General features: G+C 35.3%; 2 protein-coding genes and 1 pseudogene across 2 annotated transcripts; all 3 read left to right on the top strand.

Moving 5' to 3' along the window:
• The first annotated feature begins 5,149 nt into the window (after positions 1–5,149).
• Positions 5,150–7,947, top strand: LOC125208148 (xyloglucan O-acetyltransferase 3-like). Its single transcript, XM_048107723.2, has 3 exons — positions 5,150–5,343; positions 5,453–5,736; positions 7,060–7,947. The coding sequence occupies exons 1-3, from the start codon at positions 5,196–5,198 to the stop codon at positions 7,831–7,833; spliced, it is 1,206 nt and encodes a 401-aa protein (XP_047963680.1). The 5' UTR covers positions 5,150–5,195; the 3' UTR covers positions 7,834–7,947.
• Positions 7,948–11,942: 3,995 nt separating this feature from the next.
• LOC125203870 (xyloglucan O-acetyltransferase 4 pseudogene) lies at positions 11,943–13,142 on the top strand (annotated as a pseudogene).
• A 2,995-nt stretch (positions 13,143–16,137) lies between these two features.
• On the top strand, positions 16,138–18,513 carry LOC125203179 (xyloglucan O-acetyltransferase 4-like). The gene is made up of 3 exons (XM_048101483.2): positions 16,138–16,339; positions 16,447–16,730; positions 17,583–18,513. The coding sequence occupies exons 1-3, from the start codon at positions 16,189–16,191 to the stop codon at positions 18,357–18,359; spliced, it is 1,212 nt and encodes a 403-aa protein (XP_047957440.1). The 5' UTR covers positions 16,138–16,188; the 3' UTR covers positions 18,360–18,513.
• Positions 18,514–18,904: the final 391 nt, after the last annotated feature.

Genomic DNA, 18,904 nt, shown 5'->3' on the forward strand with positions numbered 1-18,904 from the left:
GGTAATCCATTGGTAAATTCCGATGAAAATTGTGTGGTTGGTAAATCCCTTGGTAATTAGCGTTTTTTTTGCAGTGACTTGTATTGATTAAGAATGAAAATAGCAAAATGAGATATTATTGGTAGACAAAAGGAGCATATACGTAGAACGAAATTTTTTTCCACCTCTATTATACAACTAGTACTATATTAATTTAATGTTAGCTGCTTCAAGAGTTTTAGGACGATCTCAATCATATATATGTAACCTTTGTCACGATCAACCATGAAACTGTATTTCGTCAAATTTTAAGTTCACATCACTTTAATAATGTCACCTATTACTGCCAATTAAAAATTTTAAAATGGCCGAATATAAAAAATTCATAAAACAGATTTGAATAACCATTTCAAGAAAAATTTCTTTATGCTATATTTATAGGTGGACAATTTTGATTTTGGCTCTCTTAAATTATTTATTTGCTCATATACCTAATTAAGGCAGGTATTAGTGACTAATCATTTCTATCTTGGTTTTTTGGGCTTCTTCTTTCTGAAATTATACCAGTGATTTGCAAAAGAATATTTCAAAATTCAGAAGAATACTCTTTCTATCCCAATTTGCTTTTTTATTCTTTTGATATCTTAGACACAATAGAGTAAATAGAGTTATTTAATTAATTTTTTGATAACATGTTGCTGGGCCTTTGTGATGTATATACGGTATATATATTGATAAAAAAATTTAGGTAGGGATGGACTTGGAACATTTAGGTGTCGTAACTGTCAAAATTTAAATTCCAAAATGGGCCAACTTATAACATGAGAGAGTGTCCCACAAATTACTGAACAGCCTAACTCATCATCAAACATGATAGATATGTTGAGCATATTGTTTTTTTTTCAGAAAATAAAGATAATGTTTAATAAAATCATGATGAAAATGATAGATAATTTCTTACATTTTTTTTATTGTGTATATAACTCCAAAAATTTATTTTTTATCTCTTGTTCTAGTAAAAAGGACGAATACAAATTAAAGGTGATATTCATTTTTAGAACAAGATAAAAAAGTTAAAAATAAAATTAAATAAAAGGAAAGGAATTTTCCTATGCCTGATTTTCCCTTGAAAATTTTACAATCTATGTAATAATAATACCAAAAGAGCATGTTATTATGCAACTGGAAAGCGACGTCAAACCATACAACCACCAAAATATTTAAAACAAAAGCAAATTTTGCTGAGTATTATCATACTCCCCCGTCTCAAGGTGGTTGAGTCATTTCTTTTGGATACAATAATTAAGAAATTAATTTGCTAAAGAAGAAGTGGAGAGAAAATAAAATAAGATAGATGAATAGAAAATAAAGTTTTTACCAAATGACTCAGCCACCTTGGAAAAAAAAATATGAATCAAACCTCTCGAGACGGAGGAAGTATAAATTACCAATATTGGTGTAAGATATTTTTGTTTATCTTATTTTCGTATGAAATCCAATAAATAGAATCTCGGTTACGGGCCCAATCGTGTAAATAATATTCTTTTATTCTTTTACTATTCTTCAATGTCATGACTCATGAGAAAGCTAGTTATAAGAAATATGGTCTAATTTTATACCAAAAGAAAAGCTCATGTATTATCTAGAAAAAAAATACTACTAATTGTAAATAATTGTTGGAAAAAGAAAATCAAATGCCATTAAAGAAGATACTGCGTGGGATAAAATATGGAGTATACAGCAAAAATGCAAACATGAATTTGAGGGGGAGGGACTTATAATAGGGTAATTATTTCTCAAAAATATTTTATAGATACATTGCAACCAACTAGATAATTAGATATTACCTCTGTCCCTGAAAATTTAATACAGTTTATTATTTCGGTCCGTCCCTGAAAATTTGATACACTTCATTTTTACCATTTTTGGTAGTGGACCTCATATTCCACTAACTCATTCCTACTCACATTTTATTATAAAACTAATACTTTAAAAGTAGGACCCACATCCCACCAATTTTTTCAACTCACTTTCCATTACATTTCTTAAAACCCGTATCGGGTCAAAGTGTAGCAAATTTTGGGGGACGGAGGTAGTATATGGTACTCCCTCCGTCCCACGTTACTTGAGGCGTTTCTTTTTGGTACGAGATTTAAGAAAGTTATGTTTAGTGAATTAAAAAAAATAGAAGAGAGAATAAAGTAAGAGAGAGTAGATAAAAGAAAGAATAAAGTAATCCTGATTAGATGTTTTGTTTTTAGCTAAAAAGAAAAATGACTCAAGTAATTTGAGACAATCCAAAGTGGAATACGGCTCAAGTAACTTGAGAGGAGAGAGTATTAATTGATATATTAATTATTTCGGCATAAGTTTTCAATATTTGACGGGTTGGGCTCGTGAACTCTGTATTGGGCTGGGTTATTTAAAATCCATGCCTTTATAAGGCTGGGTTATCAAATTGTACTACATTTTATTTATTCGAGCACATCCTTGCATAACTATTATTAATAAAAAAGAATTTAACAATGTGTTATTATTGTCGGATTAGTGAATTTTTATTGGACCCTATTCATCCTTTAGTAGTTACTTGTTCAAAAAATTAAAATATGTCGAGAATCAATTTCTGTTCTCAATCAGTGTGCAATATAGTACTCCTATTCATTAATACTATTCCCTCTGTCCCGGAGTATTAGACTCACTTCTTTTGGGCACATGATTTAAGGAAGTGATATTTAAATAGTTAAAGTGGAGAGAATAAAATATGAGAGAGGGAAAAAGTAGGGGACAGAAGAGAGAAAAAAGTAGGTGGAGAATAAAATAAGATAAATGCTTTTTGCTAAAAAAGGAAATGAGTCTAATATGTTGGGACATCCCAAAAAGGAAAGTTGGTCTAATACCTTGGGACGGAGGGAGTACTAAGTACTACTCTCTCCGTCCCAAAATAAGTGACCTACTTCATTTTGACACGGGATTTAAGGAATGATATTTAAATAAGTTAAAGTGGAGAGAGGGAAAAGTAGAGGAGAGAAGAGAGAATAAAGTAGGTGGAGAATAAAGTAAGAGAAATGACTTTTTGCTAAAAATGGAAATAAGTCACTTATAGTGGGACACCCCAAAAAGGAATACAAGTCACTTATATTGGGACGAAGGGAGTATTAAAACCCATTTATTAAATAAATAGCGAAATGTTGAAATATATCTAAAGTATCATTATTTTTGAATTATATCTAAAATTATTTTCGTATACTAATAAGACCTAGCTAACTGCATAAATTAATTTAAACTATTTTCAAACATTTTTTTGTACAATTTATTTAATATGACACCATATTCATGAGGATTCGAATTGTTTTTCTAAGTACTGAAATATATGACCAAGAATGTATTTGTAATGTTCATTGAGCATTAACATACAATGACGAAAAATAAATAAAGAATCTATAAGTAACAGCCCATGACCACTATATTCATCAATATTGTAATGATTGAATGTGGTGCACGTGCTCAGTCAATAATTTCGAGGAAATTATTTTATTTTGCAAGATCCACAAATTACTCCATCATTGTTGTTGTAAATTGTAATTGGGATCTTTTATTCAAATAAATTTTGCTTGCATAAACCCAGCTACCAATTTCAGTACTGAAAGATATTATTCTAAGAAATCTAAGAAAAAAGTGTCCTCTTTTTATTTATTCCACAGCACAAAATATGGTGAGCACTCATGAGCACTTCACTTCCCTTATTTATAAGTCAGTACTCCATATACTAAATTACAATCACATTAATATCAGTGTTAATGTACCGTGATAATTATTACTCCATTAAACATGACCAGAACAAGTATCAGTGGTCTTAATCTACATGAATTAGGGAATTGAAATTGCATTTAGATGAAAACTCTCCAAGAAAAAATTCAATTTACATTGGGCATGGTGTTCATCTTTTTTCTCGTGAAGTCCGAAGTAGTAATTAAATAGTAATGGCTTTTTTCACATGTCAATAAATAATTAATTAGACAACATCATTAGGAATCTAATGCTGTAGTTAAAAGGTTTGATTGAACAGTACTATAGTAGAAATGAAGCATCGATCGAGCCTAAAGAATTACAACTTCTTTTTCATTATTTTGTGGAGATCGATATGATTACTGGGTGTAATTGTTTAAATGAAGTGATTAATTATCTTTTATCATTATCTTATTGACCTATTTTTTATTTAGCATAAACGTTCGGCCCACCACTGGATAAATTGGGTGTTTGAATTGAGTATTCGAATATGAGACGATTCAATAGCTTAAAATAGTTGGATATATTATTAAGTATAATATACAGACTACAGAGCAATATATACCATTCTCACTCTTATTTAGTCCACATTAACATTACATTTTTTGTTTAATATATTTAATTTAGTTTTAATACTTGAAAATCATTATTGATGCACGTAGTGTGAATTATAAAAATTAAATCTCAATTTAGTCACATCATGCGTAACTTCAAATAAATAAACAATCAAGCTTTAACTTTTATGCTATTACTATAACATTAATGACATCAATAATATTTTCGAAGGTTTTACTCCTGAAATAAAACTAAAGAATAAGAGTGCTCCGTATAGTGCTCCGTATAAACTATAAATATATATGTTGACTCTACAAACTATACTGACAGACTAGCACGAGAAAATAATTATTTTAATACTCTGATTTAGCTAATTAAAAAAGTCCATATAACTAACCTCTCTGCTATTTGTCCAGTTGTATAATCACAAGAAAAACTCCCAAGCCACTATATTCACATGACTGCACATGACAGTCAACAACCGAAGACAATTGATAAATTATTAGTAGTACTTCTTCCGTAACAGTCTCTTCCTATATGTGTCATACTTTGATTCGAATGAAATTTACATTCTATTAGTGAAATAAGACATTAATATGTGTTCGTTCTATAATGAAAAAAAGGAATTTTCATCTAATATGCATCTGAATTTTTATGAAAAAAGAAAAGAAATACCTGAACCCAAATCACTTGCCACCAATTCGGCCATCTAAATCACTAAATGTGGAAAATGTTTGAAACACCTTTATTCTCGCCACAAATTTATACTATAAGCTGTCAACTAGGTACATGACTACATGCCATTCACTAATAATTCAACTATTCTCACTTCCTCTCTCAAACACACACACTACACACATACACAAACTGAGATAATGAAATCAACATCAAACTACAAGGAGAAAGATCACTTGTTGGGCACTACAACTATTCTCTTGATCTTCTCCATAACATGTGTAGCCCTAATCACATACACAAACAACATGCCTTTTCAACCAAGCGAACACTATCCAACCCAAAAAGGTTAGAATCCCATCAAATTTCTCCCCCATAAATTATTTTAGTACACCATTTCCCCTCCAAAAATTTATTATAGCTCACTTTCTGCAGATTTCATTAATTATATTTGCAGTGATCGAAACCTGCGATTTATTCAAAGGGCGGTGGATTCCGGACGCGGACGGCCCGTTGTATACCAACTACAGCTGCACAACAATTCCAACATTGAAGAATTGTTTGTTGCATGGTAGAAAAGATACAGATTTTCTCCATTGGAGATGGAAACCAGACAAATGTGAGCTACCTCGTTTTAGTGCACAAACATTTCTTAGGATTCTCCGAGGTAAGAAGATGGCTTTCATCGGAGATTCTTTAGCGAGGAACCAGATGGAATCTCTTCTTTGTCTCCTCTCTACGGTTAGTTCTCCTGCAGCTTTATTTCATTATTTATTGAATTCCAACACTTTCAAGTCTAACATAACTAATAAAAAGTATATACAAAAAATAGGCAACTTTAAACATACTAAAAATTAAAACAAGTAGTATTAATTAGGGCTTTATAGATATACTCCCAACAAATTTTGTAAGAATTCATATTTTTATTAATATCGCATTAGATATTATGAAACTCTTGAAATGTCCAAGAAAAAATTCAAAATACATTGGCATTTGTTTGTGTTAATCCTTTTTTTTTTAATTGTGAAGTCCGAAAGTAATTAATTAGCAGTGGCTTTTTTCACATGTGAATATTTTATTGATTAGACAAAATTATTAGGAATCTAATGATGTACTAGTTCCAAAGTTTAGTTGAACATTAGAGAGGAAGCACTGAGCCTAAAGAATAAAAGAATGACAACTTTTTCTTAATTTCCTTATTTTGTGGAAATGATTATTGGGGAGTTGTGTAGTTAAAGTCTCTAATCATTGAACTCTTGTCATATTCTTGTTCTTGATTTCTTTTTATTTACAATACTTGGAATTTTTTGATTTAAGGCTTCTCGGTATCAAATTGGCTGTTGTTATTTACTCCATCCGTCCACGAAAATTTGTCCCAGTTTTCCATTTCCGTCTGTCCCCCAAAATTTGTCTCATTTCACTTTTACCATTTTTGGTAGTGGACCCATATTCCACTAACTCATTCCTACTCACATTTTATTACTCCATAAAACTAATGCTTTAAAAGTAGGACCCACAATCCACTAACTTTTTCAACTCACTTTCCATTACATTTCTTAAAACCCGTGCCCGGTCAAACCGGGACAAATTTTCGTGGACGGAGGGAGTAATACACATGGATAGGAAATGATAAACAAGAAGTCTATTTTTATGCAAAAAAACATTGTGAAAGTTATCATCCAATGGGCTCTCTGGGAAAAAAGGAAAATGAAATAACAGTATTTAATTTAGAATATACCTTAAAACTCATCACTTTATAAAATTAAGTACTACTATCTCTAGATAAGATCACCCAAAAGGTCAACAATATTTACAAATACTATAAATATTATGCTATAGATCTTACCTGATTGAATTTGATATATGCAAGATAAAATCTTAACAGCTGATTTCAAGATCTGATGGAAAAATATTAAATGATCTTTGTGATGCAATAGATAGTGTTATAACATAACATACAAAAAAAAAAAAAAAATACAAATAATGGTCAAATTCTTCCAATAACTGAATTCTAATTTTCAAATTTAATCTAACATCCCTAACAAGAATTGGTTGATCTTGCAGGAAGAAACTCCAAAATTAATAGAAAAAGATGCAGACAACAAATTCACAACATGGGAGTTTCCGAAACATAATTTCACACTAATGGTATTCTGGTCGGCCTTCCTTGTCACAGCGGCCGAGATCGTAGTCAACGGCACCGGCACCGGCAACTTCGACCTGCACCTCGACACACCCGACCCCAAGTGGTCCGAGAAGCTGCCGTCCGTTGACTATGCGATCATCAACAGTGGGCAGTGGCATCTACGGGGGAACTACTTGTACGAGGACGGTAAAGTCATGGGCTGCGTTTTCTGCCATGACCCAAATATCACGTACTTGGGGCCGGGCGTAGCACTCAGGAGGTCATTCCGGGCCGCATTCAAGGCCGTCAACGACTGCAACAAGTGCAACAAGATTGTCACTTTCTTGAGGACGTTTTCTCCTTCACATTTTGAGCACGGGGAGTGGAACACCGGGGGAAAGTGCAACCGGACTAGGCTTATCGGGCTGGATGAGGTGGACAGGGCCCGGCCCGACTGGGAGTACAGGAATATTCAAGTGGAGGAAGCAGAGGCAGCGAGGAACGTAGGAAGAGAGAGAGGGAACGAGTTTGGAGTCATCGATGTTACGGAAATGATGCTGACAAGGGTCGATGGGCATCCCGGGGCATACTGGATTGACAATTGGACAACGGGTTATAAAGATTGTGTCCACTGGTGCATGCCTGGCCCGGTGGACACGTGGAACGAGCTCCTGCTCGAGATGATTAAGCGACACAATAGAATATCATCATAAAATTAGTGGGGGCTTCTGTTTAGGTGGATGAATCCTTCACCTGTTTCATTGTTTGTAAGAACACAAGAAATTTTTTGCTAACAGATAATTAGATTCAAAAGAAAGAACAAGGAAACAAGGAAAATAGCAGAAAATATTGATTGGCATCATAGAGAGGAGAAACAGATGATAATGAAGAATGTGTTGGAATCTATGCCGGTCAATGGACTTTCAATTATAATTTCAACGAGACATTTAATTTTGTGAAATTAAATGATATAGCGTCGATCTACGTTCGGAGTAGATGACTGTGGTATATTCATTTTCTCAAATCCGATTCCCGGTGAGTGAGAAATAATGGATTAAAATTGTGCAAAATTGTAAACTCAATGAGCTATGAGAGAAGCTGAGAGAATAATTAAGAGAGTTAATTATCCCACATTGGAAGTTACGACCTTATTAATCTAGTATTTAATAAGAAGGATTATTATATGTAATAATTATAGTGGACTAAGATGGGCTATAAGAGCCGACACGCGCGCGCCACCTGCTCCGCCTCGAGCCCTTGTCCTTGGATCTTGGCAATTGGTATTTGGGAGTTCTTTGGGCCTGGTCGTGTGGCTCGATGGTTGGGTTTGACCCTAGGCTGGTCTAGTTCTTTTTAGACCACCACCGTGTCCACGCAAGCGAGCCAAGCGGGATGACATCTCGTCAGTATGACGCGGTAAGCCAACATGGCTGGCACGTGATAGTCCACATCATGATCGAACCTAGAAGCTTCTAGATTCAGCCTCTCAGCTCTGTAACGGCTTGTAACGCCTTGTAACCGACGACCGTTACGGTCTAGCATTGATGACAGCCATCATGGCTGTTGACCCCCTTGCAGTGGACCGAGCCTATAAATAGGCTAGCCATTCCATGCATTTTACACAACATCAAACACTAGAAAACATTCTGCATCATAAGCTCTCTCCCTCTCTGCATTGTTTTTCGGTCGAAGCTTTGCCCTCTTCTCCATCCAGTTCGCCGGAGCTCTGCTGATAGCGGTGCTGCTTCATCAAAAACGTAACCGTTTTATCTTTGACGACGAATCGCCAATCCGAAGATTTATTTGTTTCCAATTTTCCATTGTAATTTCGTTTCAGTTAGTTCATCTGTATTCCTTCTTTTGGGTTGTATTACGCCCGGTTTATATCTTGTAAATCCAGAAACCAACATAAAGTTATCCGCATTAAAATCTGATCTTAGAAATCTAGCAAATTAATTACAGTTACAACAGAAAGAAAGAAAGTGGCAATAATTAAGTGAACAGACACATAAAAAGGTACTCCCTCCACTAAAGGTTCATCGTAATTGTATGAAAGAACGATGTTTTATAGTCTCGGATTGTCTGCTTGCAGCCCCTGAAGTCAAAGATTTGATCTAATTGAAGGTAAACATCAAACATATCAGCAACCGGGAACAATGAAACACTAGCTAGCTCCCAATCTGACATGGTTCCGTTACAACAGGGAAGGAGAAGATAAACTCAACAAAACAGATAAAGACCAAGAGAAGTAAAGGTTTAGATGACAAAACAACGGTTAGGTTCTAAGGTAACAATCCCCACAAATCAGATGCTGAAATATGAATGTAGGAAGCATGAATAAGACAGCCTTTTCATGCAAACAAAACTCTCAGAAGATAACCATAACATTGAGATAGTTCTTCACAATATTGTGGGGCTTAGATTCAAATCTCAATCATGTAAATGTAAAACCTAATTCAGCAGTAACTGATTGCTGATTGAGCCAATACATTCCAATACATGCTTTCAATTAGACAAACACATGGTGTGAATGAATAAACACTTGAAAAAAACAAAGCCAAACACAAAACCAAAAAACGTCTATACTAAAGCATTAACTGAAATAACAACTGGTTGATCTTGCAGATAGAAACCACTGAAAAGAAATTTACTTCCCTAAACACGAATTTAAAGCGGCTCACATGATATTTAGTTTAATTTTTTGTTTTCTAATTCCACTTTTTCATATGCTTTGTATTTGAGAAGTTGATAGTTATTACTAAAAATTTATTGCAATAAATCAAATATATAAATATTAGTTTTAAAATTTATTTTCAATTTTATTGGATGATGAAAATTCTTCATCTCTCAAAATTACAAAATTTGGATTATAATTGATGTTCTAATGTTGTTGATTTTTCCTATTATTGGGGTTGATAAATGAAGTAGATTATGTATAATTCTTTTCAAATAATAACTCTCTGCCCATGAAAAGTTGTCCTTCATGTATTTGGTTTGTTAACAAAAAAGTTTGACCGGATTAAAATTAAGGACAAGAGGTCGTGCACCAAATAATTCCATTTAAAATTACTCCTCCTATCAAAATTCAAAACACATCCACTGCAAGAGCATGTATAATAATTATATCGTGATTACTCAATATAACTATATATGTTGACCGAATAAAAGGAGTAGTATTTTAAGATTTGGCTTAGCTAATAAAAAAAGGTCCATGTACTAAAAAAGGTCCCAATCACTACATGATCACACACGATACCCACCACAGGCATAGGATCATGCTTATATTTTCAGCTTTATGGTAAAATTAGAAATTTTTAAGGTCAAAGATTTCAAGTTGGGGATAATATAATATGTAGGGTATAAATCTATACTACATCGGATAACAGAAAAAAGTTGGGAAATTATAGATAAATGTTACTCCCTCCGTCCACGAAAATTTGTCCCAGTTTTCCATTTCCGTCTGTCTCCCAAAATTTGTCCCATTTCACTTTTACCATTTTTCGTAGTGGACCCCATATTCCACTAACTCATTCCTACTCACATTTTATTATAAAACTAATATATAAAAGTAGAATCCACAATCCACTAACCTTTTCAACTCACTTTCCATTACATTTCTTAAAACCCGTGCTCGGTCAAACCGGAACGAATTTTCGTGGACGGAGGGAGTACAAAATTCAAATTAAATTCGTACAGTTTTGATTTAAAGTGGACAATATTAAATAAACGTCGAAAGAGACGAACCAATGCTGGGACCGGGGAATGTGCCCCTAGCATTTGAACTTATAATTATACTACTTCCTTTTTCTAGAATAGAAACTCTGAAAACGATGCAAAATTGGTAAAGTATGAGAGAAGAAGAAAAAAAATAAGAAAAAATAGTAGAACTAGTGCTAGCGGATTATGAGATCCATTTTCTAAAATAAAAAAATTATACATTTAATAAATAAACTAAAAAAAAAGAGTTTTTATTTTTAGGAAAGGGAGCAAGATGGTCCTCATGCCCAAAGTTTCGTCACTAAACATCGATGATTCTAACAAAATCTTCCATAAGTTGACAAATCCTTGCAACACTTTATTCCCACCACAGAATATGCAGTTTGCCAACCACATACATGTGTTACTCTTGAATTATTAGTCTCTCTTTCTCTCTGAATAAAACTCATCAAACACACACAAAACAAGGAGGTAGGGAGAGATGAAATCAGCATCAAACACACCAATAGCATGTATTATAGCCTTAATAATCAGCTTCGTCTCTCTTCACCTCATTTTCCATCGCAAAGTCACAGTCACAGACATCATCACACACATAAACAGCATGTCATTTCAACTAAACAAACACAACTCAACCCAAAAAGGTTAGAATCCCATAAAAATATTTTAAAGTTTCCTCCAACCTCACTTTGTTCAGAGTTGATTAATTTGCAGAGATGGAAACCTGTGATTTATTCAAAGGGCAATGGATTCCGGACGCGTCTGGCCCTTTGTACACCAACTACAGCTGCACAACAATTCCATCCACGAAAAACTGTTTCATGCAGGGAAGAAAAGATAGAGATTTTCTCCATTGGAGATGGAAACCAGACAAATGCGAGCTGCCTCGTTTTAGTGCACAAACATTTCTTAGGATTCTCCGAGGTAAGAAGATGGCTTTCATCGGAAATTCTTTAGCGAGGAATCAGATGGAATCTCTTCTTTGTCTCCTCTCTACGGTTAGTCCTCCTGCTTTCTTTCATCACTCATTAAGTTTTAAGTTTTATTCAATTCAACAAGAATGGGTTGATCTTGCAGGGGGAATCTCCAAAATTAATAGAAAAAGATGCAGATGACAACGGGTGAGCATTGGTATTTACGGGTGAACTACTTATACGAGGGCGGCAATGTCGTTGGCTGTGTTTACTGCAATGCCCCGAACATCACTGCTTTCGGGCCCGGCCTAGCGCTCAGGAGGTCGTTCCAGGCCGCATTCAAGGCCGTCAACGACTGCAAGAAGTGCAACAAGATTGTCACTTTCTTGAGAACGTTTTCTCCTTCACATTTTGAGCACGGGGAGTGGAACACCGGAGGAAAGTGCAACCGGACTAGGCCTATCAGGCCGGATGAGGTGGACAGGGCCCGGCCCGACTGGGAGTACAGGAATATTCAAGTGGAGGTAGCGAGGGATGCAGGGAAGGAAGTTATCGATGTTACAGAAATGATGCTGACAAGGTTCGATGGGCATCCCGGGCTATTTTGGGGAAACAAATGGATGAAGGGTTATAGCGATTGCACACATTGGTGCATGCCTGGCCCGGTGGACACGTGGAATGAGCTTCTGCTCGAGACGATCAAGCGACACAACAGAATATCATCATAAAATTAGTGGGGACTCTGATTTTGCAGATATTAAAAACTTACCTTGATTGCTTCCATGTCTGTTTAGGTGGATGTTTTCTTCACCAAACATTTCTTCCCCTGTTTCCTTCTTTGTAAGAAAATAAGACAATCTCTGCTTATTACACAACGGCTAGTTTCTAAGGTAACAAATCCACATAAATCAGTAAGAAATATGAATTTCAAGCATGGAGAAGACATCCATTTCATGCAAACAAAAGATATCCATAACATGAAGATAGTTCTTGATTTATGATACAGCACAATGATGTGAAAGTTCGACTTTCTCCTCTGCCCATTTTGAGAATGGGGAGTGGAACACCGGGGGAGGGTGCGATCGGACTAGGCCTGTCGGGCTGGATGAGGTGGACGGGGCCTGGTCCGACTGAATATTCAAGTGGAGGCGGTGAGGGATGCCGGGAAAGAGGGAGGGAATGTGTTTCAAGTCATCGATGTTACAGAGATGATGCTGCCAAGGGTCGATGGGCATCCCAGGGTTTACTTGGGAAACAAATGGGTGAAGGGTTATAGCGATTGTATCCACTGGTGCATGCCAGACCCGGTCGACACATGGAACGAGCTTCTGCTTGAGATGATTAAGCGACAGTATAGAATGTTAGAAATGAGTCACTCAAGCCCCTTGTAAAGAGAGTTATCTCAGGATTACTATTTTATTGGTGCCGAGTCAAGAAAGAGTTTCAAATAGTCTATCATAAAACTAGTCGGGACTTACCTTTCTTAAAGATACGTATATTGCAACCAACTAATTATGTTATATTAATTGATAATTAATTTGATTAATTTCGGTATAAGTTCAAAATATTTGACAACCGGGCTCATGGGCTCGTGAAGGCTTTATAAGGTTGGGTTACCAATAAAATTAGTGAATTTTTATTGGATCCAGACTTAGACTTAGGGCAGACAAATCATGCGGATTGGATCGTTATTGGGTCAATTTGATAACGACCCAACCCAATAAAGCCTAACCTGAACCCGACTTGTTAAGAAAACCATAAATCCGAATATGAATCCGAACACGACCCGCACCCGACACGAACCTGTTATCGACACGATTTAATATGGGTTGACACGACACGATAACGAACCAAACCTGATATTACACAAATAAACCTTAATTTTTAACCTAATTTACACAATTAAAATTCGTTTTATACTATTTAAACCTAATTTATAAGAAATTAAAAAAATTAAAGTAATATATATTACCTCCGTCCCCAAATTTTGACACACTTTGACCTGGCACGAGTTTTAAGAAATGTAATGGAAAGTGAGTTGAAAAAGTTGGTGGATGTGGGTCCTACTTTTAAAGTATTAGTTTTATAATAAAATGTAAGTAGGAATGAGTTAGTGGAATATGAGATCCACTACCAAAAATAGTAAAAAGTGAAGTGTGTCAAATTTTCAGGGACGGATCGAAATAGTAAACTGTGTCAAGGGACGGAGGTAGTATTTTTTAAAAATAATAATAAAAATAACAATATTATTTCTTAATGGGTTACTCGTATCCGACCCGGACCCAAGCCGAAATTATCGGGTTCTTAATGGGTCAACCCGATAAGGACACGGATCCAATAAGATTTTACCTCAACCCAACAATTTCGTGCAGATTCGTGTCGGATTATCGTGTCAGTGTCGAAAATTGCCAGCCGCTCCATAATAGTTCTTGTTCAAAAATTTAAAATACGCTGAGAAATAATATTTGTTCTAGGGATGTCAATTGGGCTAACCCGCTCGGGTTCGGGCCAATCCACTCAGGTTGTCGAGCTATTTGGGTGCGGGTTATTCGGGCTGTGAATTTTTCGGGTTATAAATTTTTGGCCCTAACCTAAAATCTTCGGGTTTCGAGCTAACCCACGGGCTATTCGGGTCGATAGTAATCTTATATGTTACTTTCTATCAAATCCAATATTCTAAATTATTAAAAAGCATATTGTCGCAAATAGTAAAGTATTATCAAAGTGATCAAGAGAAAGAAAATAATAGCAATTGAAACAAAATAGATAAACATATCGTTTAATTAATAGCACATATGAATCTGACTACAATTAAATGGAAATCATGCATTTCATATAACCCTAACTTTCAATTTGATAGAGAAGATATAATTACCATATATTCTTAATATCAATGTAGTATTTAATATGATATTACCAAATATACTTCATACAAGTATATAATCCAAAATTTTAATTATATTTTTATATTAAATGCTCAACCCGTGGGCTAACCCGCAACCCACCCGGGCCAGCCCGCATAACCCGCCGACCCGAACGGGTTAGCCCGTGTAGCCCGCTTCTGAATATGGGTTGCGATTTTCCGGCCCTAACCCTATGATTTTACCGGGTAACTCGGGCTGACCCGTGGGTTTCGGGCTAGATTGACATCCCTAATCTGTTATCAATCAGTGTGCAATATACTCATTAATTACACTCCACATCTTAACCATATCTAAAGTATCATTATTTTTGTAAAATTATTATCTTTTACAAATAAAATCTAGCTAACTGCATGAGACTATTGAAAATTTGAAATCTATTTTCAAACAATATTTTTAATACGTACATGAGAGCTGAGTAAAATCATTAACAATTTATTTAAGCAGAGAATCGTAGTGGTCTTAATCTTCATGAATTAGGAAAATTGCATTTAGATGAAAATTCTGCAACAAAAATTCAAATTACATTGGGCTTGGTGTTCATCCTTTCTTTTCGTGAAATCCGAAGTAGGGAGTAATTAGTAATGGCTTTTTTCACATGTCAATAAATTATTGATTAGACAACATCATTAGTTAAAAGGTTCATTTGAACAGTAGAAATGAAGCATCGAGTTCGAGCGTAAAGAATGACAACTTTTTCCTTATTTTGCGGAGATGATTCTTGGGTAATTGTTTAGGTGAATTATGTGATTCATCATTTGTCATTTCCTTTTTATGTTATTGACCTTTAATTTAGCATTAACCTTCGGCCACGACTGGAAAAAAATTGGGTACGTGTTTAAATTTAGTATTCGAATATGAGATGGAGTAATTCAATTGCTAAAAATGATTGGATATATAAGTATAAATTAAAGTATATGTTATTTTATGTCAAAACCACACGGTCACTTACAACATTTCGTCAAAATTTATTACAGTACATTTTTTGTTTTAATACTTAAAACTTAAAAGTCACAGTTGATGTCGCCAATTTTATACTTATATTACAAAAATTAAAACTCAATTTAATTATTCATATCATATGTACGTAACTTAAAACAAACGAATAAACAAACAATCAAGCTTTTTTTACATTAATGACACCAATATATTTTTTTAAGTATTAAAAATATTTCAAAATAATGATAATGTGGAATAAAGAATAATAAATATATATGTTGACTCTATAAAATAATGACATACTAGCACGATAAAAAAATCATTTAAATATTAATTTTGCTAATAAAAAGAGTTCACGTACCTAAAATTTCTGCCATTTTCTCCTTGGCATGATCACAAGAAAATCTCCTAAACTTAGTCACTATATGCACATGATAGCACATGACAGCCATCAACCTAAGACGAAGAAGTATATAAGTTGTCTACAAGATACATGAAAACATGTGTTGCACTTAAATAATTCAACTATTCTCACTTCCTCTCTCAAACACATACTCCACACACACACACTGAGATAATGAAATCAACATCAAACTACAAGGAGAATCATCACTTATTGATCAGCACTACAACTTTTCTCTTGATCGTCTGCATAACATGTGTAGCCCTAATCACATACACAAACAACAGGCCTTTTCAACCAAGCAAACACTACCCAACCCAAAAAGGTTATATTTCCATCAATTTTCTCCCCCAAAAATCATTATAGTACACCATTATTTTCCCTCCAAAAAATTGTTATAGCTCATTTTCTGCAGATTTCATTAATCTGCAGTGATCGAAACCTGCGATTTATTCAAAGGGCGGTGGATTCCGGACGCGGCCTGCCCGTTGTATACCAACTACAGCTGCACAACAATTCCAACATTGAAGAATTGTTTGTTGCATGGTAGAAAAGATACAGATTTTCTTCATTGGAGATGGAAACCAGATAATTGTGAGCTACCTCGTTTTAGTGCACAAATATTTCTTAGGATTCTCCGAGGTAAGAAGATGGCTTTCATCGGAGATTCTTTAGCAAGGAATCAGATGGAATCTCTTCTTTGTCTCCTCTCTACGGTTAGTTCTCCTGCTTAATTTATTTCATTGTTTATTGAAACACTTTTTAGTTTAACATTAACATATTTACACTAACTGATTTATATAAATCAGTTACTAAATTAACATATTTTCATTGTTTAATGCTCCCCTATGTAAATCACTAACTAACATATTTTTATTGTTTAATGCTCCCCTATATTTATACTAGACTAGTAAAAATTAGTAGTATAAGTATTAGGGGCTTTATAGATATAAAAAATTTTGTAGGAATTCAATTTTTTTATTATCGCAATATAGTGTTATGGAACTCTTGAATGTGTCCAACAAAAGTTCAAACAACATTGGCCTTTATGTTCATCTTTTATTTTTAGCGTAAAGTCGAAGTATGGTAGATGTAATTAATTAGCAGTGGCTTTTTTCACATGCGAATATATTATTGGTTAGACAAAATCATTAGGAATCTAATGATGTAGTTACAAAGTTTAGTTGAACATTAGAGAGGAAGCACAGAGCCTAAATAACGACAAATTTTTTTTAACTTAATTTCCTTATTTTGTGGAAATGATTATTGGGGAGTTGTGTAGGTAAAGTCTCTAATCTGTGAAGGTTTATCATTATGCTATAGATAAACATAAATGATTATGCTATAGAGCTTCGACTGAATTTGAAAAATGCGAGATAAAATCTTGACCGCTGATTTCAAGATCTGATGGCTATGAAATGATCTTTGTGTTTCAATTCAAAAAAGTGAATGAGACTTTTTTTTTGTCGTATATACATAAAGATAAAATGGTCAAATTGTTCCAATAATTGCATTCTAATATTCACATTTAATCTAACAATCCTAACAAGAATTGGTTGATCTTGCAGGAAGAAACTCCAAAATTAATAGAAAAAGATGCAGATAACAAATTCACAACATGGGAGTTTCCGAAACATAATTTCACACTAATGGTATTCTGGTCGGCCTTCCTTGTCACAGCGACGTCCGAGATCATAGTCAATGGTACCGGCACAGGCAACTTCGACCTGCAGCTCGACACACCCGACCCCAAGTGGCCCGAGAAGCTTCCGTCCATTGACTACGTGATCATCAACAGTGGCCAGTGGCATCTACGGGGTAACTACTTGTACGAGGGAGGCAATGTCGTGGGCTGCGTCTACTGCCATGACCCAAACATCACGGACTTGGGGCCGGGCCTAGCACTCAGGAGGTCATTCCGGGCCGCATTCAAGGCCATCAACGACTGCAAGAAGTGCAACAAGATTGTCACTTTCTTGAGGACGTTTTCTCCTTCACATTTTGAGCATGGGGAGTGGAACACCGGGGGAAAGTGCAACCGGACTAGGCTTATCGGGCTGGATGAGGTGGACAGGGCCCGGCCCGACTGGGAGTACAGGAATATTCAAGTGGAGGAAGCAGAGGCAGCGAGGAACGTAGGAAGAGAGAGAGGGAACGAGTTTGGAGTCATCGATGTTACGGAAATGATGCTGACAAGGGTCGATGGGCATCCCGGGGCATACTGGATTGACAATTGGACAACGGGTTATAAAGATTGTGTCCACTGGTGCATGCCTGGCCCGGTGGACACGTGGAACGAGCTCCTGCTCGAGATGATTAAGCGACACAACAGAATATCATCATAAAATTAGTGGGGGCTTTGAGTCTGCAGAGTTGCTTCCATGTCTGTTTAGGTGGATGAATTCTTCACCTGTTTCATTGTTTGTAAGAACACAAGAAATTTTTTGCTGACAGATAATTAGATTCAAAAGAAAGAAAAGGGAAACAATTGTGATTTCTGATTTGAGTATTCAAGTTGAAAATTTCTAAAGCGTTCGAGCAATCGGAGAAAGATAGGATATCCAGAACTCTAGCAAATTACTTTTACAATAGGGAAAAACAGTAGCACCATACAGAAAGAAAGAAACTGACAATAACCTAAGTGAGCAGACACATAAAAAGGTACTAAAGCTTCATGATCGTAGCTGTAGGAAAGAACGATGTTTTATAGGCCTTATGAATGTTCTCGTCTCAGATTGTCTGCTTGCAGCCCCTGAAGTCAAAGATTTGATCTAACTTAGCTGAGGCCCGTCTCTGGATGCTAATTGAAGGTAAACATCAAACATATCAGGAACCGGGAACAGTGAAACACTAGCTCCCCATCTGGTATACTGCCGGGGATCTACGCAGC

This window comes from Salvia hispanica, chromosome 6 (genome assembly GCF_029641045.1).
Source record: "Salvia hispanica isolate PSC_SH4W2 chromosome 6, Shi_PSC_v1, whole genome shotgun sequence".
NCBI classification, from domain to species: domain Eukaryota; kingdom Viridiplantae; phylum Streptophyta; class Magnoliopsida; order Lamiales; family Lamiaceae; genus Salvia; species Salvia hispanica.

Coding starts and splice junctions, on each gene's coding strand:
- LOC125208148 (XM_048107723.2), top strand. CDS start 5,196: ATGAAATCAACATCAAACTACAAGGAGAAAGATCACTTGTTGGGCACT. Junction 5,344..5,452: donor ACACTATCCAACCCAAAAAG/GTTAGAATCCCA, acceptor TTATATTTGCAG/TGATCGAAACCTGCGATTTA. Junction 5,737..7,059: donor TTCTTTGTCTCCTCTCTACG/GTTAGTTCTCCT, acceptor TTGATCTTGCAG/GAAGAAACTCCAAAATTAAT.
- LOC125203179 (XM_048101483.2), top strand. CDS start 16,189: ATGAAATCAACATCAAACTACAAGGAGAATCATCACTTATTGATCAGC. Junction 16,340..16,446: donor ACACTACCCAACCCAAAAAG/GTTATATTTCCA, acceptor ATTAATCTGCAG/TGATCGAAACCTGCGATTTA. Junction 16,731..17,582: donor TTCTTTGTCTCCTCTCTACG/GTTAGTTCTCCT, acceptor TTGATCTTGCAG/GAAGAAACTCCAAAATTAAT.